This window comes from Hemicordylus capensis, chromosome 5, assembly GCF_027244095.1.
Source record: "Hemicordylus capensis ecotype Gifberg chromosome 5, rHemCap1.1.pri, whole genome shotgun sequence".
In the NCBI taxonomy this organism is placed as follows: domain Eukaryota; kingdom Metazoa; phylum Chordata; class Lepidosauria; order Squamata; family Cordylidae; genus Hemicordylus; species Hemicordylus capensis.
The window spans coordinates 1499048-1517094 of NC_069661.1; the positions used below are offsets into that span (position 1 = coordinate 1499048).

The 18047-nt window shown below is 57.7% G+C and overlaps 1 protein-coding gene across 5 annotated transcripts in view; it reads left to right on the forward strand.

Moving 5' to 3' along the window:
- SFXN5 (sideroflexin 5) overlaps positions 1–12162 on the forward strand; it is a 117126-nt gene extending 104964 nt beyond the window's left edge. For 4 of the 5 annotated variants that reach the window (XM_053255180.1, XM_053255182.1, XM_053255183.1 and 1 more), the window contains one exon: positions 5324–12162. In XM_053255180.1, coding sequence (XP_053111155.1) covers positions 5324–5606 — 283 coding nt within the window. In that variant the 3' untranslated portion in view covers positions 5607–12162. The remainder of the gene's footprint in view (positions 1–5323) is intronic. The other variant, XM_053255181.1, reaches the window with a different exon arrangement.
- Positions 12163–18047: the final 5885 nt, after the last annotated feature.

Genomic DNA, 18047 nt, shown 5'->3' on the forward strand with positions numbered 1-18047 from the left:
CTCCCTCTGGATGCAGAGCCTTCCCTCAGGTGGGCTCAAGCCAAACGGGCTGGGCAGCCAGGTGCTTCTCAAGGAGGGCGGAGTGGGAAGCCCTGAGGAACGCCTGAGCCGCGTCCCGACAGAAGACCCGTGAAGGAGGCTCGCCTTGTGGCTGGGGAGCTGGCGGGGAGCCCTGGATGGAGGAGGCTGCCCTTCCGAGGGGGCTCTTTCCTCTGATGTCCTGTGATGACGACAACAGGGTTGTCCTCGTCGTCGTCATTGTTTCCATTTCACACAGGAGCACCTGATGTCAGATGCCCTCCGAGCCCAGGGCCTTGAAGCAGCCCGGGGCTTGGTGCACTCCATTTCTGCGAGACAGCAGCACCCAGGCCTGGCCATCTGCATCCACAAGGCTCCCACGCTGAGTCCTCGGCGTCTCCCCATGCGAGGATCTCGGGGCTGCGAAAGAGCTCCGCTTCAGGAGCCGGGAGGAGGCCAGGCCGAGCAGGGTCTGTTTCCGCTCGTCTTAGGGCCCCCTGCTGCTGCTGCTGCTGCTGCTGCTGCTGGGGGGGCACCCTTGCCAGCTGCTTTGGCCCCGGCCTCTGCCACATCTGTGCTCGGCACAGGACTCCAGCTGTGGTGCCAGGCTCCCGCTGCAGGGTCCCGAGAGACGCCCTGGCCGCGTCCTTCCTGGCCTCCAGGGTGGAAACACTGCCCAGCGGGGCTCACCCACGAGTCCAGGCACAACGGCTCCAGGGAGGGAGGGCCCCTCTCTTCCCAGCTGTCGCGGGAGTGCAGCCCCACCACACCCGAGTGCCGCCTTGTCCCTCTGGTTGGCCCTTTGCAGAGTTTTGCCTGCTTTGTGTTTCAGTAAGAAAAGAAATGGTGAAGTTGCTAATAATGGCACTAAAAGAAAATATGCTACATCTGTTATGGATAGCAGTACAAAATTAGCTACTCACACCTCTGACTCCCAAGATGTCGTCACTTAAAATACCCGTTGGCTTCCTTTACATAACTTGCTGATTATATTTAAAAGAAATACACTTTTGCAATTACTCTTCTTTCTGGTGTGCATCATTTTCTTTTTATGTTTATATATTTCTCCTTCATTAGTGCAGACTGAAGGGTGATTAGATCCCTTCAAACATTTTACAGAGGTTAAACGTTGATTAAGATTTAATTATTACTGTAAATAGCTTGGAATGACATATGGTGCAAAAACCTGACATATGTGCATTTGAATAAATGAAGTGCTATTTCCCAGGATGCACTGGGAACTGTTTAACAGCTTTGCTGAAGGGTTATGTTGCACCTCATGTTAAGATTGCTTTGATGTTATATTTTGTTGGGTTTCTGCAGCTGAAAGCTAAGAACAGTTTTTCCAGTTTTTAAAAACATTGAATATTTTAAATACCTAAATTGTTTTGCACAAATTTTTGCTAATTTGTCTAACTAGGTTAAACATTTTCAAAAGCATTTAGTTTTTCCATGTAGGTTCCTAGCATTGTTAGATCAGCCTTGGCAGTGCAATCGGTATATGGCATTTCTGATATACCAGTTTAAAATATACAAAGTGCTCATGTGCAGCAAAAGGGCAGTGGATTTGTCTCTGAGCAAAGTACTGCTGGATGGGACACCTGAGCCGCCTTCAAATCAGAGGTTTGTGGCATGTTTAGATCCCAAAATAACGCTTTGGAAAAAATAAAGAGTATTCACAGAGCAAGAGAGGTAAGGGAGGGAACCGTGCCCTGTCTGAGCTCTGCTGGGGAGGCAGCCTGGATAGACACTTCAAGGGCACTTAGCCCAGAGACGCCAGTGTGGGGCATTGTGCCTCGGAGTGTTTCTGCAACTCCCTTCCACAGGCGGAGAGAGGAAAGCTCCTTATGGCAGCAGGTGGGGTGGAGGGAAGAGACTCTACGCCACGCCGTGGTTTGCATCCCGCGCAGCTGCCATTGCAGAGCAGGCGGAGGCCAGATTGGGATCGCATTGGCGTGGCCTTGTAGCCAGGACCTAGGAGGAGGGTGTGGGGCTGGGCAGCAGGGCTTGCTTGGAGCCCATCCCATGGCTTGGACCCTGCTGGTTCAAAAAGGGACCTTTCTGGCTCAGAAAGGCTGCTGTGAGGAAGGGTGGAGGGAGCGGCTGTGCTCAGCCTGGGCCAAAGCGGGCCGGAGAAAGGCACACAGGATGCCTAGAAGCCACAGCAAAGTCATCCTTTGAGGAACATAGGAAGCCACTTTCTACTGAGTCAGACCCTTGGTCCATCTAGCTCAGTGTTGTCTGCCCAGATTGGCAGCGGCTTCTCCAAGGCTGTAGGCAAGAGTCTCTCTCAACCCTATTTTGGAGGTGCTGCCAGGAAGGGGACTTGGAACCTTCTGCATGCATGCAAGGAGGCAGCTGCTCTTCCACTGAGCTGTGGCCTCATCCCTTGAGGGGAAGATCTTCCAGTGCTCACACATGTAGTCTCCCATTCAAATGCAAACTAGGGTGGACCCTGCTTAGCAAAGGGCATGATTCATGCTCGCCACCAGGAGACCAGCTCTCCTCCCTTTTTCTTAGGACCAGTGAAATTTCACAGAGCAGTCAGCAAGCCTTTGAGTTCTCTCTTCTTCCGGCTGGAAGTTAAGCCAAAGGAGGAGTGGGGGGAGCCCCACAGCCTGCAATCCGAAACGGTCTGGAGACGTTACCCAGATCACACGCTGCAACACTTTCGCAACGTGTCCATTAAGCGCCCCTCTGCATTTCTCATGTGGTGACACTGTCCGTGGTTCCTGCGCTGTCCCCAGGGTGCCGTCCATATTTCTGATGCCTTGGTTCGGGTTTTGTGGATGCGCTTTGGCCCCCTAACGTTGTAAAAGAGTTGCAGCAAAGTGCTGTGTTTTTCCGTTGTGCGGAGGCTTGCCCCATGTTTGATGCGTTGCAGTGTGGTGTGGTCTGGACGGTTCGCTTGGATTTGCCAGTTTTTACAGCCCCTTTCTGCCCGTTCCTGAAATAATGTTGCCACTCAGTTTTTCAATGTCAGTTCTTGTGCAAGGGTGGAACCCACAAGGGTGCAACTTGTTTCTCATCTGCTTTCGGCTTTTGATTTCAATCGCTCATGTTTTTAATTAAGATTATTTTGGGGTGGGGGGGACACATTCACGCTGTTGATTTGCTGCCTCATTCAGCAGATTGAGGATCTGTTGATATGTAAAGCCACTCAATATATTTATCTTAATATATTGTCGCCTCTCTGTTCCTCATTTCTGCCTTCGGCCCTAGGTTTTAGTCACATTTGTCTCTGGAATCTGATATGTAAGGCCAATTTTTTTTCTTTTTACAAATAGATCTAATGTATTTCCACTCATTTCCACTTTCGTCCCTGGCTTTTGATCTCATTGGTCTCACGCCCCATGTGTTCAGTGATTCTGCTTGCTCAAAGGAGAAAGCACCAAGATTTTTTAAAAAAATTAAAAAAAAAATAAGAGTTCATCACATCAGTGGTTCCCCACGCCCTCCGTGACCCTATTGGCTGGAAATGGAGGAAGAGGAGGGAGCAGTGAATGCAATCCGGGTTGGAATATGGACACTTCCTGCCTGGAAAATCCGCTGCAGAGGTGGGCAATACGGGCAGCCCAAACCCTGTCACATTGCATAGAAAACTGCATCAATGCCGCTGCACTTTGCAACACTTTAACCATTGCAAATCTCGTAGTCTGGAAAACGCCCAGGAGATTTAAGGGAGATTTGATGAGCTTTGGGGAGATGGATGTCAGTTGGCATTGAGGGCTCCCAAAAGGAAAAACAAAAATGGGGTCTCCCCCCACCTACTTCTTCTTTTTTGAAATGCGACATCCAGTAGCTCTTTGAATCGAAAGAGGACAGTCGGTCAGGGAGGGTGGTGGGCATGGAAAGGTGGCGTCATCGTGCCCAGAGAAGGGGTGGAGATGATGACCAAGGAAGTGGCAGAGGAGCTGGCGCCTTGTTGGCTTGCTTGGTTGAAGGTGGTGTGTCGAGGGTTGTGGCAGAGCCATGAGTCAAGGCGTGTTGTGGGTCTGCTGGGCCAGACAGAGCATCAGGGCCAGGAAGGAAAGGGGGTCCTCTCGCCTGGGGGCACCCTGGTCTCCAGCTGCTGGCTGGGGGGCGGGGAGCAGCCACATGGTAGGCATCACTTGAAGCAAGAGGGCAGTGATGGGGGGGAGCGTTGCCCTAGGAGGGAAGCCTTATAAGCACATACCGCCAGATCTGTCCCAATGAAATGGCCAAGAACACCAAACCCTATCAGCAGCTCCAACCCTGTGAGAGTGGAATCCCAAAATCCTGGGGCCCGAATCGAAAGGTTCTCAGTGTTTTCAGACTGGCTTGGGCCAGCCTCCGATGGTTCTTTCTGTGCGCACGTGGCACCAGGGTGGACTTGTCCAGAAGCTGCAGCTTGTTGGTCTTTCGGGCTGCGAAGGGTGTCAGGGAGGAGCTGGCCACCTGGGTCTCTTCCGCACAAGTGTGGTGCCATGCCCTCACACTCAACCCGTGGCCCCCCAGCCCTGCTCTGGGTGGATTTATGGGGACCTTTGCCTAAACTGCAGTTGTTATGGGCTGTGTGGCGGGGGGGGGGGGCATCAGGGGCTCCTTCCCTTTCTGCAGCTGGCTGGGCTTGCTGCTTCCAGGCTGCCGTCCCCTGGCTTGGGACTTCCAGGAGTGGCTTCAGGGTCAGCCTGGGGCCGGCTTCTCTTCCACTCTGTCCGGGGAAAGAGCCTTCGCTGCTCTGTCCAGGCGCTCCGAGGCTGAGCCAGCATTGCAGCCGTCCCTGTTCTGCTTTCCTTGGGGCTGGACATGTGCTGGCTGGACCCCTTGCATCCCTACGGCCAAGGAGCAGCAGCCTTGCAGGGAATGGTGCTTTGATCGGGCAGTGGAGGGTCCAGCCAGACACCCTCAGGAGAGGCTCCTCCTAACAGGCAGCCCAGGGGAGGCCCAGCTGCCTCTGCTTCCCAGGGGGGGGCTCCATTTACTCCCCTCTCCCCCACCCCACCCCAGTGTTCATGAGGTCTGCCCTGCCTGTGGGCTGGCCATTCCTCAGGTAGAGCTGTGCGGACGGCATGGCTCTCGCATGAAGGGTGGGGCGGGGCAGGAGGGCCAGGAAGCCGAGGCAGCTGTGCCTCCTTGGTCCCAGTCCCAGCTCATGCGGGCGAGGCCGTCCCAGGAGGGGAGTGTGGGCGGGCAGCCTGCCGCCAGAGAACCTCCGGGGCTGTCAGCCGCGGGCCGCGACCAAGCGACTGGGGCGTGGCCCAGCTGTGAGGAGGCCGCCTTGAGCAGCCCTCCCTGCGTCCTGACTTGGCCTCCTGTCTTCCTTCCTTTCTCTGCGGGGCAGATCGAGACGTCGCGCCTGGAACCCGGAATTGCGCGGGCCACAGCCAGCCAGACCGTCGTCTACAACAAAGGCTTGTAACGAGCGAACGTGGAGCCGCTCCGTGCAGAAGATGGAGAGCGTGGAAGGGGAGCGGATCCGGCCCAGGAAGTGGGGCGAGGAGAGCGCCATCCAGGCAGCAGACCGGAGAACGGCTTGGAGCGCCTCACATCTCCCCGTTGTCAAGAGCGGCGAGGAAATTAACACTTTCCGAGACCTGGCATCTCACGTTGGTAGAAAAGATTAATCTTTAACGTTTTAAATTAGCGACAGTAGCAGCAAGAAGAAAAGAGCGAGTGCGAGGAGGAGGAGGAGGAGGAGGGCGAGAGAGCGCACGGGCGCACATCCTGCATCTGCACCACTGGAGCCAGGGGAGGGGTGGCAGGCGGCACCTCTCCTGCGTCTGCCTCCCTCTGTGTGAAACGAGACCGCGCTGGGTTCCTTCCTTGGCAGTCTGAGCACGGCTGGGCACGACTTCGTCACCCTACTAGAAGTCAGCAGGGGCCTGTCGATCGCCATGCCACATCCGCCCCCGTGTCACTGTCGCACGAGTCCACTAGCCCAGAAGTCACCCGGGGCGGCCGGTGGCCCTCGCTTGGTTCCTAGACAAAGGCCACCGTGAAGGTTGCTGCCTGCATGGGTCCTCCCTCCCCCCATCTCCCTGAGAGCCACCCTGGCACCCTAACCCTGAATCTCTCTCGGGGTGGGGTGGGGGGGCGAGTTCACAAGTTCTGTTTCTCACACTGTCATGGAGATGTGGGGCTGCCGGGTGGATCAACCGCGGGAGCGGGAGGGGCCAAGTGGCCATTGTGCCCAGCAGCCGGGGGGGGGCGGGCGGGGGGAGCTCTTCAGCCCCACGAAGAGGAGGCCTCCTGGGACCGTGTCCTGCGTGCCTCGTACAGGGCCCTGGCCACGCCACGCCCCCAGCCAGGATGCAGTAGGACCTGCAGCCCCCTCCTGGCAGGCCCAGCCTCTAGCCGGCTCTCAAGCAGGAGGCCCACAAACAGCCAGGCTGGTGCCCATTTGGGGTTCAGCCGGCTGGGGTCTACCTGGCGTAGGTGCCCTGGATCGGAGAGGGGGGCTGGCTGGCTGGCTGGCTGCACCTGAATCGGGCTCCAGGTCCCCTGGCTCCAACAGGAGCGAGGACTCTGACAAGTCTGCCAGCCAGGGCTGCCGGGGTTCATCTCACAGTCTTGGGTTTCCTGCAGCCGATCATGTGAACGCCCCCCTGGCCTGTGCAGGGAGGCCGGGCCCTGCTGGGTGACCCCGGGGTGGGGGGGGCGGAGGGAGTGGCTGGGCGGCAGCAGGCAGAGGCAGGCGGTTTGCTCCCTGCACACCGACCTGCTTGCCCAGAGGGGCGCCTTGGGCTTCCCGTGATGGCCTCTTAGGGAACAGGGGTGGCGGGGTGGGACCAGCCCTGGGACCGGGACTCTGCTGGGCTTCCTTTCCTGGGGCTGAGCTGCTTGTCACTGGGGGCTCCCCTTCTCATCCCCTCCAGCCACAATGCCCAAGGGCTGCTGTGACTGGGGATGATGGGAATTGTAGTCCAGCAACCTTGGGGGGGGGCTTCCCAAGTTTGAGAGCGCCTGGGGCAGCCAGTCACAGTCCAGCTGGTGTCCAGTGGAAAGAGCCCCTCTGTGGGGCCGGGGCCGGGGGGTTCCTGCCCACCCACCCCAGATCAGTGCTCACCCAGCAGCTCCAGGTGTGGGATAGAAGTGTCCATTCTTCGGCCCCATTCTGTGTTCAAAGGAGCATCTTGCTGAATGGGGCTGAGCTGTGGATCCTGAGGCCCCCTTTTGAATGTTGCCTCTGCCTAAAACTCAACAGCTGGCCTTAGGCACACACACACACCCCGCCTCAACTATATGGGGATAATGCTGGCCTACCTTGCAGGGCTGTTGTAGGGATTAGATTGTCTTCTCCTCAAAAGTGCCACACGAATGCCACGTCGTGATGCGGATCCGTGGATTCCCTCCGCCACAGCCAGAGCAGCATTGCCCTAAGCTGACCCCTGGGGTTTCGGAGGTCAAGCCCGCCCCCAGAGTCCAGCAGGGCTCTCGGAGAGCCGCCAAGGGCCTGTTGGGGCCGCAAATGGCGCCTGAGTGAACACCCGCACCACGTTTGCCTAATAGCTAATTAATTTTGCTGTCTCCCTTAATGTACAAAAGGAACCCGGCAAGAAGAGCCCCCCCCCCGTTTATCATTTCCCATAATTGGAGGGGGAGGGGGATGCCCACGCCATGCCGGGTTGCTCACCTCAGCAGCTAATAATAATGAGATGATCATCTCTTGTAGCTTTTAATTAGGAACTGAGCAGTTAATTGATTTCTTGGGTATGTTAATTAAGAAATAATGAGGACTGTGTTGCAGCAGAAAGAGGCGAGGTGGTGGCGGATGGGCTGGGCTTCCCCCAGACCCAGAATCAAAGGCGGCTGCGGGGGTGGGGGGTGGGGGTGGGGGGGCAGGCCTGCAGGGGTCAGGCTGCGATGAGCTCCAAGGGGGCTGGGTTTCCTGGGCCTGGGAAGAACAAGGCCCCCCCCCAACACACACAGCAGCCCCCAAAGAGGAGGAGGAGGAGCTGCTGCTCTGCAGTCTCTGCTGGTGGGGAGGGGGCTTGCCGGGGGGGGCGGCAGGGGCGCAAAAGGAGGCGGCTTCGGGTGGCTCTTCTCTCTCCAGCCCAAGAGCCCTGCTGCCTGCAGGCTGGCCACTCATCAGGTTGAGCTCTAGCGTAACCGTGGCCAGCCTGCAGGCGGCATGGTTCTCAGGCGGGGTGGGGGGTGGAGTGGCCACCGAAGCGGCCCCCTTTGGTGCCCCCCGCCTCATTAGGACCAGCTGCTCCTGTGGTCTGCCCCCCCACGCACACACACACAGAGCCTGGCTGCTGTGGCCAGAGTGTGCCGACCCCCCGTCTGTCCGTCCACCGTCACCCTCCACGGGGGTCCTCCTGTCCTTCCACTTTCCCAGGCCTGCAGGAAGTGGGGGGGGGGAGTGTTCCCTCTGGCAGGGATTCCCAGAGGCTGTTGACTACAACACCCAGCATCCCCAGCTGTGGAGGCCTTTGGCTGGGGGTGATGGGAGTTGTAGTCAAGAACATCTGGGAATCCCTGTTCGAGGGGACAGCGGGGGGGGGCAGACCAAGGCTCTTTTGGCCCACTGGGGTCCATGAGGCCGGAGGGCTGGCTCTGCAGAAAGGGCTGGCCGCAGGGTTGCCAGCGGAGCCTTCTGGTTGGGAGGGGTCTCCGCTCCGGCCTCAGGGCGGCCCGCTTGGGGTGCTGAGTGGGGCTGGGCAGTGCTCAGTGGGGCTGGACTTCACAGCCACCCTGCGTCTTCCCCCTTCCCCTGGGGTGTGCAGCAGGGCCATGGCCTTAACTGGCGGGCGGGCGGGGGGGCATCTTCGTGGAGGAGGGGCAGGAAGCTCTCGGAGCTGTGGGGCACAGCAGCCAGGCAGCTGCTCAGCCCCGAGGAGGCGTGGATGCAGCTGGGGGTAGCACCAGCCCTCACCCGCTCCCGGTAGCCATCCTGGCGGTGCTTGTTATGGGGCCCCAGTGATGTGTTTGTATGGAAGGGGCATTGTGGGAAGCCAAAAGCGGGGGGAAGTCACTCCACCGCATCCAAGAGCAAGGGCAGCGCGTGTGTGGCTGGGAGGAAATCAGCTGCCTCTTTTGCCTTCTGCCAGTCCAGTCCTTTCACGGAGAGCTCACAGCCAAGGCGTTTATCCCGTGGAGAGCTCTGGGGCCGCGGAGCCTTCCCTGTACAGCCCCCCCCCCCGTGGGCTGCTGCCTGGCATGGAGGGGCTGGCGGCCCTTCTGCACTGGGGAGGCAGCAGGCCCAGAGGGGGGGCTGCCTGTTGAGCCGGTGGGCCTGCTCCCCCCTCTCCAGCCTGCGGACCGAGAGCTGGGGCTGCTGCCAGGGCTTGAGCCTCCCTGGAGGTCAGCCTCAGTCCCCTTGGCTGCCGGCCGGGCCCCTCCGACTGGGATGCATCTGATTGCTGCCCCTCCGAGGAGGAGGAGGAGGCGGCCGGGGCGAGGGCAGCGGGGCCTTCTCTGCACTGCCACTTGTCTTCCAGCGGTTGCAATGGCCGCTCTTTATGAGTGCAAATACCTCTGCCAACGTCCCTCAACTCTGAAACGCGCACAGTGTCTCTCTAACGTCCTGGATAGATTTCTTGATCACAGCCCTTTCTGTAACACTTCTCAGTGTCTGGAATAAAAGCGGATGCACCAAAGCCTCTCGCCTCCTGCCGGGCCCCTCCCTGTCTGGCAGGGTCCAGTTGGTCAAAGCGATCCGTGTTTGTGGCTAGGCCCTTCCTGGGGACCCCAGCAGGGGCAGGCTTGCCCTGGGCCCCATAAGCAGACGGCCACCAGGCTTTGACTCGGAACAGCTCGCTGGTCTCCCTCCCGGTGTTCAGAGGAGCTGGGCGGCGAGGTGCTTTTGCAGAGCCCAGGAGCGGCGCACCAGGGCAGGGCAGGGCAGGCGGTCTTCCCTGTTGACTGGCTCCAGCGCATGGCCTTCTTCGGAGCAAGGCTGCCTCTGGCCCGGGAGGCTTCCCTGGGCTCTCATGGCTCACAGCTCCTGAGCAGCCGCCACCTTCTTCTCCAGGAACTGGGCAAGGGGCAGGAGGCTGTAGGCAGGGCGGTGGGCTGCGCTGCCTAATGGGAGCAGCCTACTGCTGAACACCATTGGCTGGGAAGCAGCAGAGAGGAGGGAGGGAGGACCCCTTCCATGATGAGCCCATATGCTCTCGCACAGGGGATACTCCTCCGGGGGGGGGGGGGCTCCTTGTAGTGGGCGATTGGATCATTAGAGGTATAGAGATATGGGTTGGTGACCCGCCTGTTGACCGCATGGTGACTTGTCTGGCTGGTGCAAAGGCTGCAGACCTCAAGGAGTGTCTAGATAGGCTCTTCGGCAGTGCTGGGGAGGAGACAGCTGTTGTGGTGCATGTTGGCACCAGCGATGTGGGGAAATATAGTCAGGGGGTCCTGGAAGCCAAATTTAGGCTGATAGGTCGCATATGGAAGTCCAGGACCACCAGAGTAGCATTCTCAGAAATGCTACCTGTTCCACGCGCCGGTACAATGAGACAGGCAGAGCTGAGGGGTTTCAATGTGTGGATGAGACGTTGGTGCCGGGAGGAGGGGTTTAGATTTGTTGGGCTCTGGGATAAATTTTGGGGGAAGCAAGGCCTGTGCAAAAGAGACGGGCTGCACTTGAACCAAGATGGAACCAGACTGCTGGCGCTTAAAATCAAAAAGGTTGCAGAGCAGCTTTTAATGTGATGTCAGAGTCATCGGCCCTTTAGGGAACAGTGACCACAGTGCCATCAAATTCAGCATACATGCGGAGAGAGAATCACCAAGGAAGTCTTAACACAGACATTTTGAATTTCAGAAGAGGAAACTTCTCTAAAATGAGGAGTGTGGTGAAAAGAAAGCTGAAAGGGAAAATCAGGAGAGTCACTTCGCTCCAGAATGCATGGAGTTTACTCAAAACCATAATACTAGAAGCCCAGTTAGATTGTATACCCAAAAGGAGGAAAGGTACCACTAAGTCCAGGAGGATGCCAGCATGGCTAACAGGTACCGTCAAAGAAGCCTTAAAAGGGAAGAAGACAATGAGAGAGTGAAAGGGATTAAGGAGGATATGAAGGTTGCAGAGAATCTAAATGAGTTCTTTGCGTCCATCTTCACAGCAGAGGATAATGAGAATATACCTATTTTTGAACCAGGCTTTTGGGGATGGAGGCTAAAGAACTGAGACAGATAGAAGTGGCAAGAGATGATGTTCTAAACTGTTTAAAAAAACTGAAAACTAGCAAATCACCAGGGCCGGATGGCATCCATGCAAGAGTCCTCAAAGAACTCAAATGTCAAATTTCCAACCTCCTTGCTAAAATATATAACTTATTGCTGCAATCAGGTTCTGTACCAGAGGACTGGAAAGTAGCAAATGTAACACCGATTTTCAAAAAGGGATCCAGGGGCGATCCGGGAAATTACATGCCAGTTAGCTTAACGTCTGTTGCAGGCAAATTGATGGAAAGCATCCTCAAAGATAAAACTGTAAAGCACATAGAAGAACAGGGCCTGCTGGGAGTGAGCCAGCATGGCTTCCGCGAAGGTAAATCTTGCCTGACCAATCTTTTGGACTTCTTTGAGAGTGTCAACAAGTGTGTGGATCAAGGTGATCCAGCTGACATAGTCTACCTGGACTTCCAAAAAGCTTTTGACAAAGTTCTTCATCCAAGACTCCTGAGGAAACTTAGCAGCCATTGGATAATTAATAATAATAATAATAATAAAGGGGTGACAAGTACATGTGTGGCTTGTTAACTGGTTAAAAGACAGGAAACAGGGTAGGTATAAATGGAGAGCTTTCACAATGGAGGGAAGTAAGAAATGGGGTCCCCCAAGGATCTGTACTGGGACCGATGCTTTTTAATTTATTCATAAATGATCTAGAAGCAGGAGTAAGCAGCGAGGTGGCCAAATTTGCAGATGATACCAAACTCTTTCGGGTAGTGAAATCCAAAACGGATTGTGGGGAGCTCCAAAAAGATCTCTCCAAACTGGGCGAGTGAGCAACAAAGTGGCCAATGCAGTTCAGTGTTGACAAAAAAACCCCCAACTTCAAGTATATGCTGATGGGATCCGAGCTGTCAGTGACGGACCAGGAGAGGGATCTTGGAGTTGTGGCTGACAGCTCGTTGAAAGTGTTGATTCCATGTGCGGCAGCTGTAAAAAAGGCCAATTGCATGCTTGGGATCACTAGGAAGGGGACTAAAAATAAAATGGCTAATATTATCATGCCCTTATACAAATCTATGGTGCGACCACACTTGGAGTGCTGCGTACAATTCTGGTCAACACATCTAAAGAAGGACATTGTAGAACTGGAGAAGGTGCAGAAGAGGGCAACCAAGATGACCAGGGGCCTAGAGCACCTTCCTTATGAGGCAAGGCTACAACACCTGGGGCTTTTTAGTTTAGAAAGAAGACGACTGCGGGGAGACATGATAGAGGTCTATAAAATTATGCATGGTGTGGATAAGGTGGAGAGAGAGAAATTCTTCTCCTTCTCACATAACACTAGAACCAGGGGTCACTCCATGAAATTGGTTGCCAGGAAATGTAGGTCCAACTAATGGAAGTACTTTTTCACACAACGCATAATCCACTTGTGGAATTCTCCAACAACCTGGATGGCTTTAAGAGAGGTTTGGATGACTTCTTGGAGGAGTGGCCTATCAGTGGCTACTAGTCAGAGGGCTATAGGACACCTCCAGCCTCAGAGGCAGGATGCCTCTGAGCACCAGTTGCGGGGGAGTAACAGCAGGAGGGAGGGCATGCCCTCAACTCCTGCCTGTGGCTTCCAGCAGCAACTGGTGGGCCACTGTGCGAAGCAGGGTACTGGACTAGATGGGCTTTGGGCCTGATCCAGCAGGGCTGTTCTTATGTTCCTTTACTGGGGTGAGTTTCCTGCAGGCACCTGCTGGGCCACTGTCGGGAGCAGGAGGCTGGGCTGGAGCGGCCTTGGCTTTGGCCCTTCATCTCGGGTCCCCCCCAGGAGTGTCCACGTCTCTGCATGCAGTTGGGCTAAGGTTGCCAGCCTTGCCTGTGGCCAGGGTGGTGGTGGAAGTGGAGGTTCCCAACTGGTTGGCTTGGTGGCTCCTTGGGAGCTCTTTGCACGAACACACACACACTCCTTGGGCAAGTGTCTCCCAAGCCCCTCTCCCTCCTCCTGGCCGCCCTCCTACCCAGCATCTGTCGGGGGGGGGGCTTGGCTCGTGTGGTGGTGGGAACAGGTCCCTCTCTCGGCTCCTTTCTTCACAGCCTTTCATTTATAGGGGCCACCCTTCATCCTGGGGGCCCAGGACGCAAACGTGCAGATTCCCCTAGACTCAACAAAGACGGCTTCAAGGCCAAGTCAAAGGGAGCTGGAGGACAGCGGCTGGCTCCGCTGTTCAGGGCTGCTGAAGCCAACACCGCTCCTCCGGGGTGGTGTCCAAGGGCCAGCTGCCGCTGCTGCCTCCCTTTCAGGAAACCATCCAGGACTGGAAAGGAAAGGCCGCAGCACCAGCCTTGGGTCCTGAGGCCGTGGCGGCGGCTGCTGCTGCTGCACGGACAGGAGGTCTCGGGTTGAGCCGTCTTCTGAGAGATGTTCCAAAGGTGCCCCCCCCCTGCTGTTGCTGCAGCTCATTCCAGGTGGCGGCATATCTTGGATGCCGCAGGAGGTGGCAGAGTGGTGGGGGGAACAGGCGGTGGCTGCCAAGGACACAGTCCGCTGGGAAGTTCTCCTGCACAAGCCCCACTGAAATGAAAAGTAGCCACACAAAAGCACCCCTGTGCTCATGCGGAGCTCCTTTTCATTTCAATGGGGCTTTTGCAGGGAGCTGATCCCCTCGTCTTGAGGGAGAAACCACTGAAAAATATGAACTGGAGGAGACTCCTGGGAGTGAAAATGGAGGTAGCTTTGTGCAAGCAAGTGGAAGCGAACTCCAAGAGGCGGCTGTTGCCCCACACTGCCGGCTGCTGGGGAGGCCACCCGGCCAGCTCCCTCCCTCTCCTCCATCTGGCACCCCTTGCAGGAGACCTGCCCCATGGCTCATGGAGCTCCCAGCAGCTCAGCCCCTCAAGCAATCACACTGGCCTCCTTGCCTTGGGTTGCTCTGCCGAGTGGGTTTCCTTCTCCCCCCGCAGTTACAAAAGGTAATGATTAGCCGCCTTGAGGGGCTGTGTGTGCCATTCCTTTGCTGAAGGGTAATGGGCGGGGCAGGGGTGGGGAGGACGCCCCTGTCTCCGGTGGGCCGCCTGGGACTCTGCCCACTCCAGAAGGCAGGAGGAGGCCGCCTGCATCAGTGCCGAGGGGCCCCTCCTCAATTCTTTCCTCCAGATGTGGGCAGCTGGGGGAGGGGGGCCACTTGGGGGGGCTGGCCCTGTTCCCACGGCGTATACCAGAGGGGCTCCCAGGAGGCTCTTCTCTGCACCCAGCCAGGAGCAGGTGAGAGGGCATGGGGCCAGGCGTGCCCTCGGGGCCATCCTTGCAAAAGCCAGCCCGGGGCCCGGGGCCACCCCTGCCTTTCCCAGGCAACCAGCAGAGGAGCAGGGCCCTGCCGGGCACTGGGGTCTGGCCCTGCACGTGCTGCCCTTGTGCAGGCCGGAGGCACCACTGACCTTGCCCGCCCTCCTTTGCCTGAGGGGGGGCAGTCTCGGGGGGGGCAGGGGCCCTGCTGCAGGCCAGAGCAGGAAGCTTTGCCCACAATGCCAGCCAGAAGCCTCTCGGCAGCTTTTCCCAGCAGAGCAGGTGGGGTCACGGCTGGCCTCCCGCCCCCCACCCCCCCGCCGGGCCACCACCTGCCCCAAGCGATGCAGCGCGCCTGGCCCTTTCATGCTCTGGCGGAGGTCAGCGCCCCTGTCGAGGTGGGTGAGGTTCCCAGGCACAGAGGGGCTCCCTTTTGTCAGTCACTGGGGGGCACTTACCAGCCGGCCGGGAGGCAGATGTGTTTGGGAATGGCCTCAGCCGGGACATTCAATCCCTGGCGCAGGTGTGAAGCCCTCCTCCACTGCAGGCCCCCTCACATACCTGCCATACCTGGGAAGCAGAGCTGGGGCCAGGGGGCCTCTCGCAGGGGGAGGGAGGGGGGAGGGGGGCTTCCTTGGGGAGCCTGGCCTGGGGAGGGAGGGGCAGCCTGCCTGGCCCGGAGACCGGGTCCCGGACACAGTGGAGGGGGCAGGGCAGGGTGAGCCCCTCCTCGTCACACTCCTCAGCAGCACCAGTTCAAGCCAATCCCTCTGAGAGACACACTCCCACCCCCAGAAGCGCAGCCGCCCAGCCCCAGGCCCCCTCCCTGCCCACCCGGCTTCCCCGCAGCAGCAGCAGAGGCTCCGTGGCTGGCCTGGCCAGGGGTTGCTGCTGCTGCTCCTCCGGCAGAGCCCCTGCTCCCGGCTGAAGGCACAGCAGCAGCTGGGCTGTGTGGGTCACTGAGCCGTGGGGTGGAGGGGAGACCTGCCTTGGACAGGTGGCTTGGACCAGGGCCTTGGCGGGGGGGCAGGGGTGTAATTCCAGCTCCAGGCTGCTAGATGCCCTGGGACCCGGACCCTGCCCTGTGGCTGCTCCACCCCAAGGGGACACTGTTCCCAGGCACCCTGGCCAGATTCTGTGCCCACAGCGGGCCCCCTGCACAACTCCCGCTGCCCCCACACACACATGAAGCAGACAGCTCCTTCCCAGCCAGCCCCGGGCATCACTGCCGGCCTGCTTTGGGGGCATTCGGGGGTTTGCCCCAAGCAGCACTTGGGGCCAAGGCAAGGGGGGAGGGGGAGGGTTCTGGCGTGGGGAGGAATCTGCTGCCTCCCTCCTTGGGGAGTCAGTCCCATCCGCTGACCTTTGCCCCTGGAGTCCGCCAGCCGTCCATGGGACCTGGCTGCTGCCCACAGGCTTAGCCTTTTCTCACCCACACCAGGGGCCTTGCCCCACCATCACCCCGCCCCTGGGAACTGCCCCCCCGCAACAGAATTCCTTGTAGCAAAGCCAAACAAAGCAAGAGCACCACCTACTGAGCCTCGGCCAAATCAGTGCTCCGTGTCACTGTGTTGCTGTGCGGCATCATTCAAACCCAGCACTCTGAAGGAAGCCCACGAGCCCGCTGGCTTCAGTGGCCCCCGCTCAAAGGCCCTGGAGGAGGGCTGCTGCCCGGGCTTGCCATAGGCTGGGGGGCGGGGGGCAGGTACCAAGCAAGGCACAGCTGCCTCTGGTTCTGGGCAGCTCCGTTTGCACCTCTCTGGGCTGCCTGCAGGCTGGCCACTGGTCAGGTAGAGCTCTACCTGATGAATGGCCACCCTGCAGGCAGTATGGCTCTCCTTGATGCCACAGCAGAGTGAGAGGGGCACAAATGGAGCTGCTGGGAACTGGGGGCAGCTGCGCCTCAGTTGCCACCCCCCCCCGCCAGGAGCTTTCCAGACTGCACACTACCACAGTGTCATGCTGTATCCCTGGAGTGTCCTTCCGCACTGCCTGTGGCTTGACGTCACAGACCCTGCGCTGTCAGCAAGGGGCCGTTCACATTGCCGATGCCGCCTTTCATGTTTTATTGCTGCGTTACATCCCTGTCACCCCACAGCTGCGTTGCAGCGGGGGGGGGAGCTGTGTTTGCCCACTGTAGGAGGCAACGGAGTCCAACTGCGGTTTTAGATCCGCACCACAACACGTCTCCGTTCACTCCACTTTTTGCGGAGTGAAGCTCGCTGTTTGGAAACCACCCTGGCTAAGGTGAGCAGCTGCTGAGCTGAGCCCCCCCAACAGGACCACCTTGGCCCACTTCCCATTCCCGTAGAGACAGTGACCAGCCCCCCAGGAGGGTCGCTAGGGGAGGGGGGCCGTGTTCTCCCCTGAGGGGCCCCTCGGAGTGAGGGAGATAATGAAGGAAATAGGGAGGGGTGGCACTGGAGGGCCCTCAGGCACTGGGGGTGGGTGGGCTCTTTGAACCCTTTATCCGCTCAGTTATAGCTACACCCCGAGTGGTCCTCGCACGACAATTGCCACCTCAAGGATACAACCTCGCCAATGCCATCAGGCCCTGCCAGCTTTGGACTGTTTGTGCCGTATAAAATACTAACCAGCCAGTTTCTTTTGCACAGCCCTGGAAAGGACATGGCTCTGCATTTCCATGACGCATGCAGAGACAATTCACAGCCAGCGTTTGGTGATTCCAGGGCAGAGTCACCCTAACCAACTGGGTCCTGTTGAGGCTGCCATCGGGAAGCCGCCGTGCTCTCTGCCTCACAGGGCTCTGGCAGACCCCAGGCATGCAGACAGTCGCCATCTTCAAGCAGGCAGAACTACTGTGAGCCAAAAATGGAGGCGTAAAGGTTGTAAATTTGCACAATCTGTAGGTTTTGTGCAGCCCTCAAAAAACAGCATCTGAAAGTGTTTATGCAGGTGCATTTCTGGTGCTGAGGCAGTCAGACAGATGCTCCATTTTGCTGAGCTGTGTGAAACTAGTTGCCACATGGCAGACACAGAGGCCATCAGCCCACTTGCCTGAGAGCGCCTTCACTGATGTTTTCATGTAAAGTGTGCCAAAGAGTCAGTGTTGACTCCTGGCGCCCACAGAGCCCTGTGGTTGTGCTTGGTGGAATACAGGAGGGGTTGACCATTGCCTCCTCCTGTGCAGTATGAGGTGATGCCTATCAGCATCTTCCTAGATTGCTGCGGCCCAATATAGGTGTCTCCCATAGTCTGGGAAACATACCAGCAGGGATTCGAACTGGCAACCTTCTGCTTGTTAGTCAAGCATTTCCCTGCTGTGCCATTAGGTGGCTTCCTATGTTTCCATGTAGCCAATTCCAATTGGCTATTGTGATACTGTGATATCAGCACATTCTGATGTGATCCCTGATTGGCTGGAACCATTTCATGTTGGACTGGTTGGCTCCAAGGCACAGTGATGTGTTCATGACATGTTAACCATGACTGGCTGGGATCGCATCATTGTGGGAAGGGGGCGTGTTTCCTAAATAAGCTGTCCATGACTTGATTATGGATGAAGGAGCTGACCTGGTATGTATCACGGAGACCTGATTATGAGAGACTAGTGGTCCAGTTTGGTTTCAGCCTCTCCCAGAGGGATACTTCATGGTGGAGCAGGTGAGGTGCTGTGGGTGGGGAGGTGGGGTGTCTGTGGTCTATA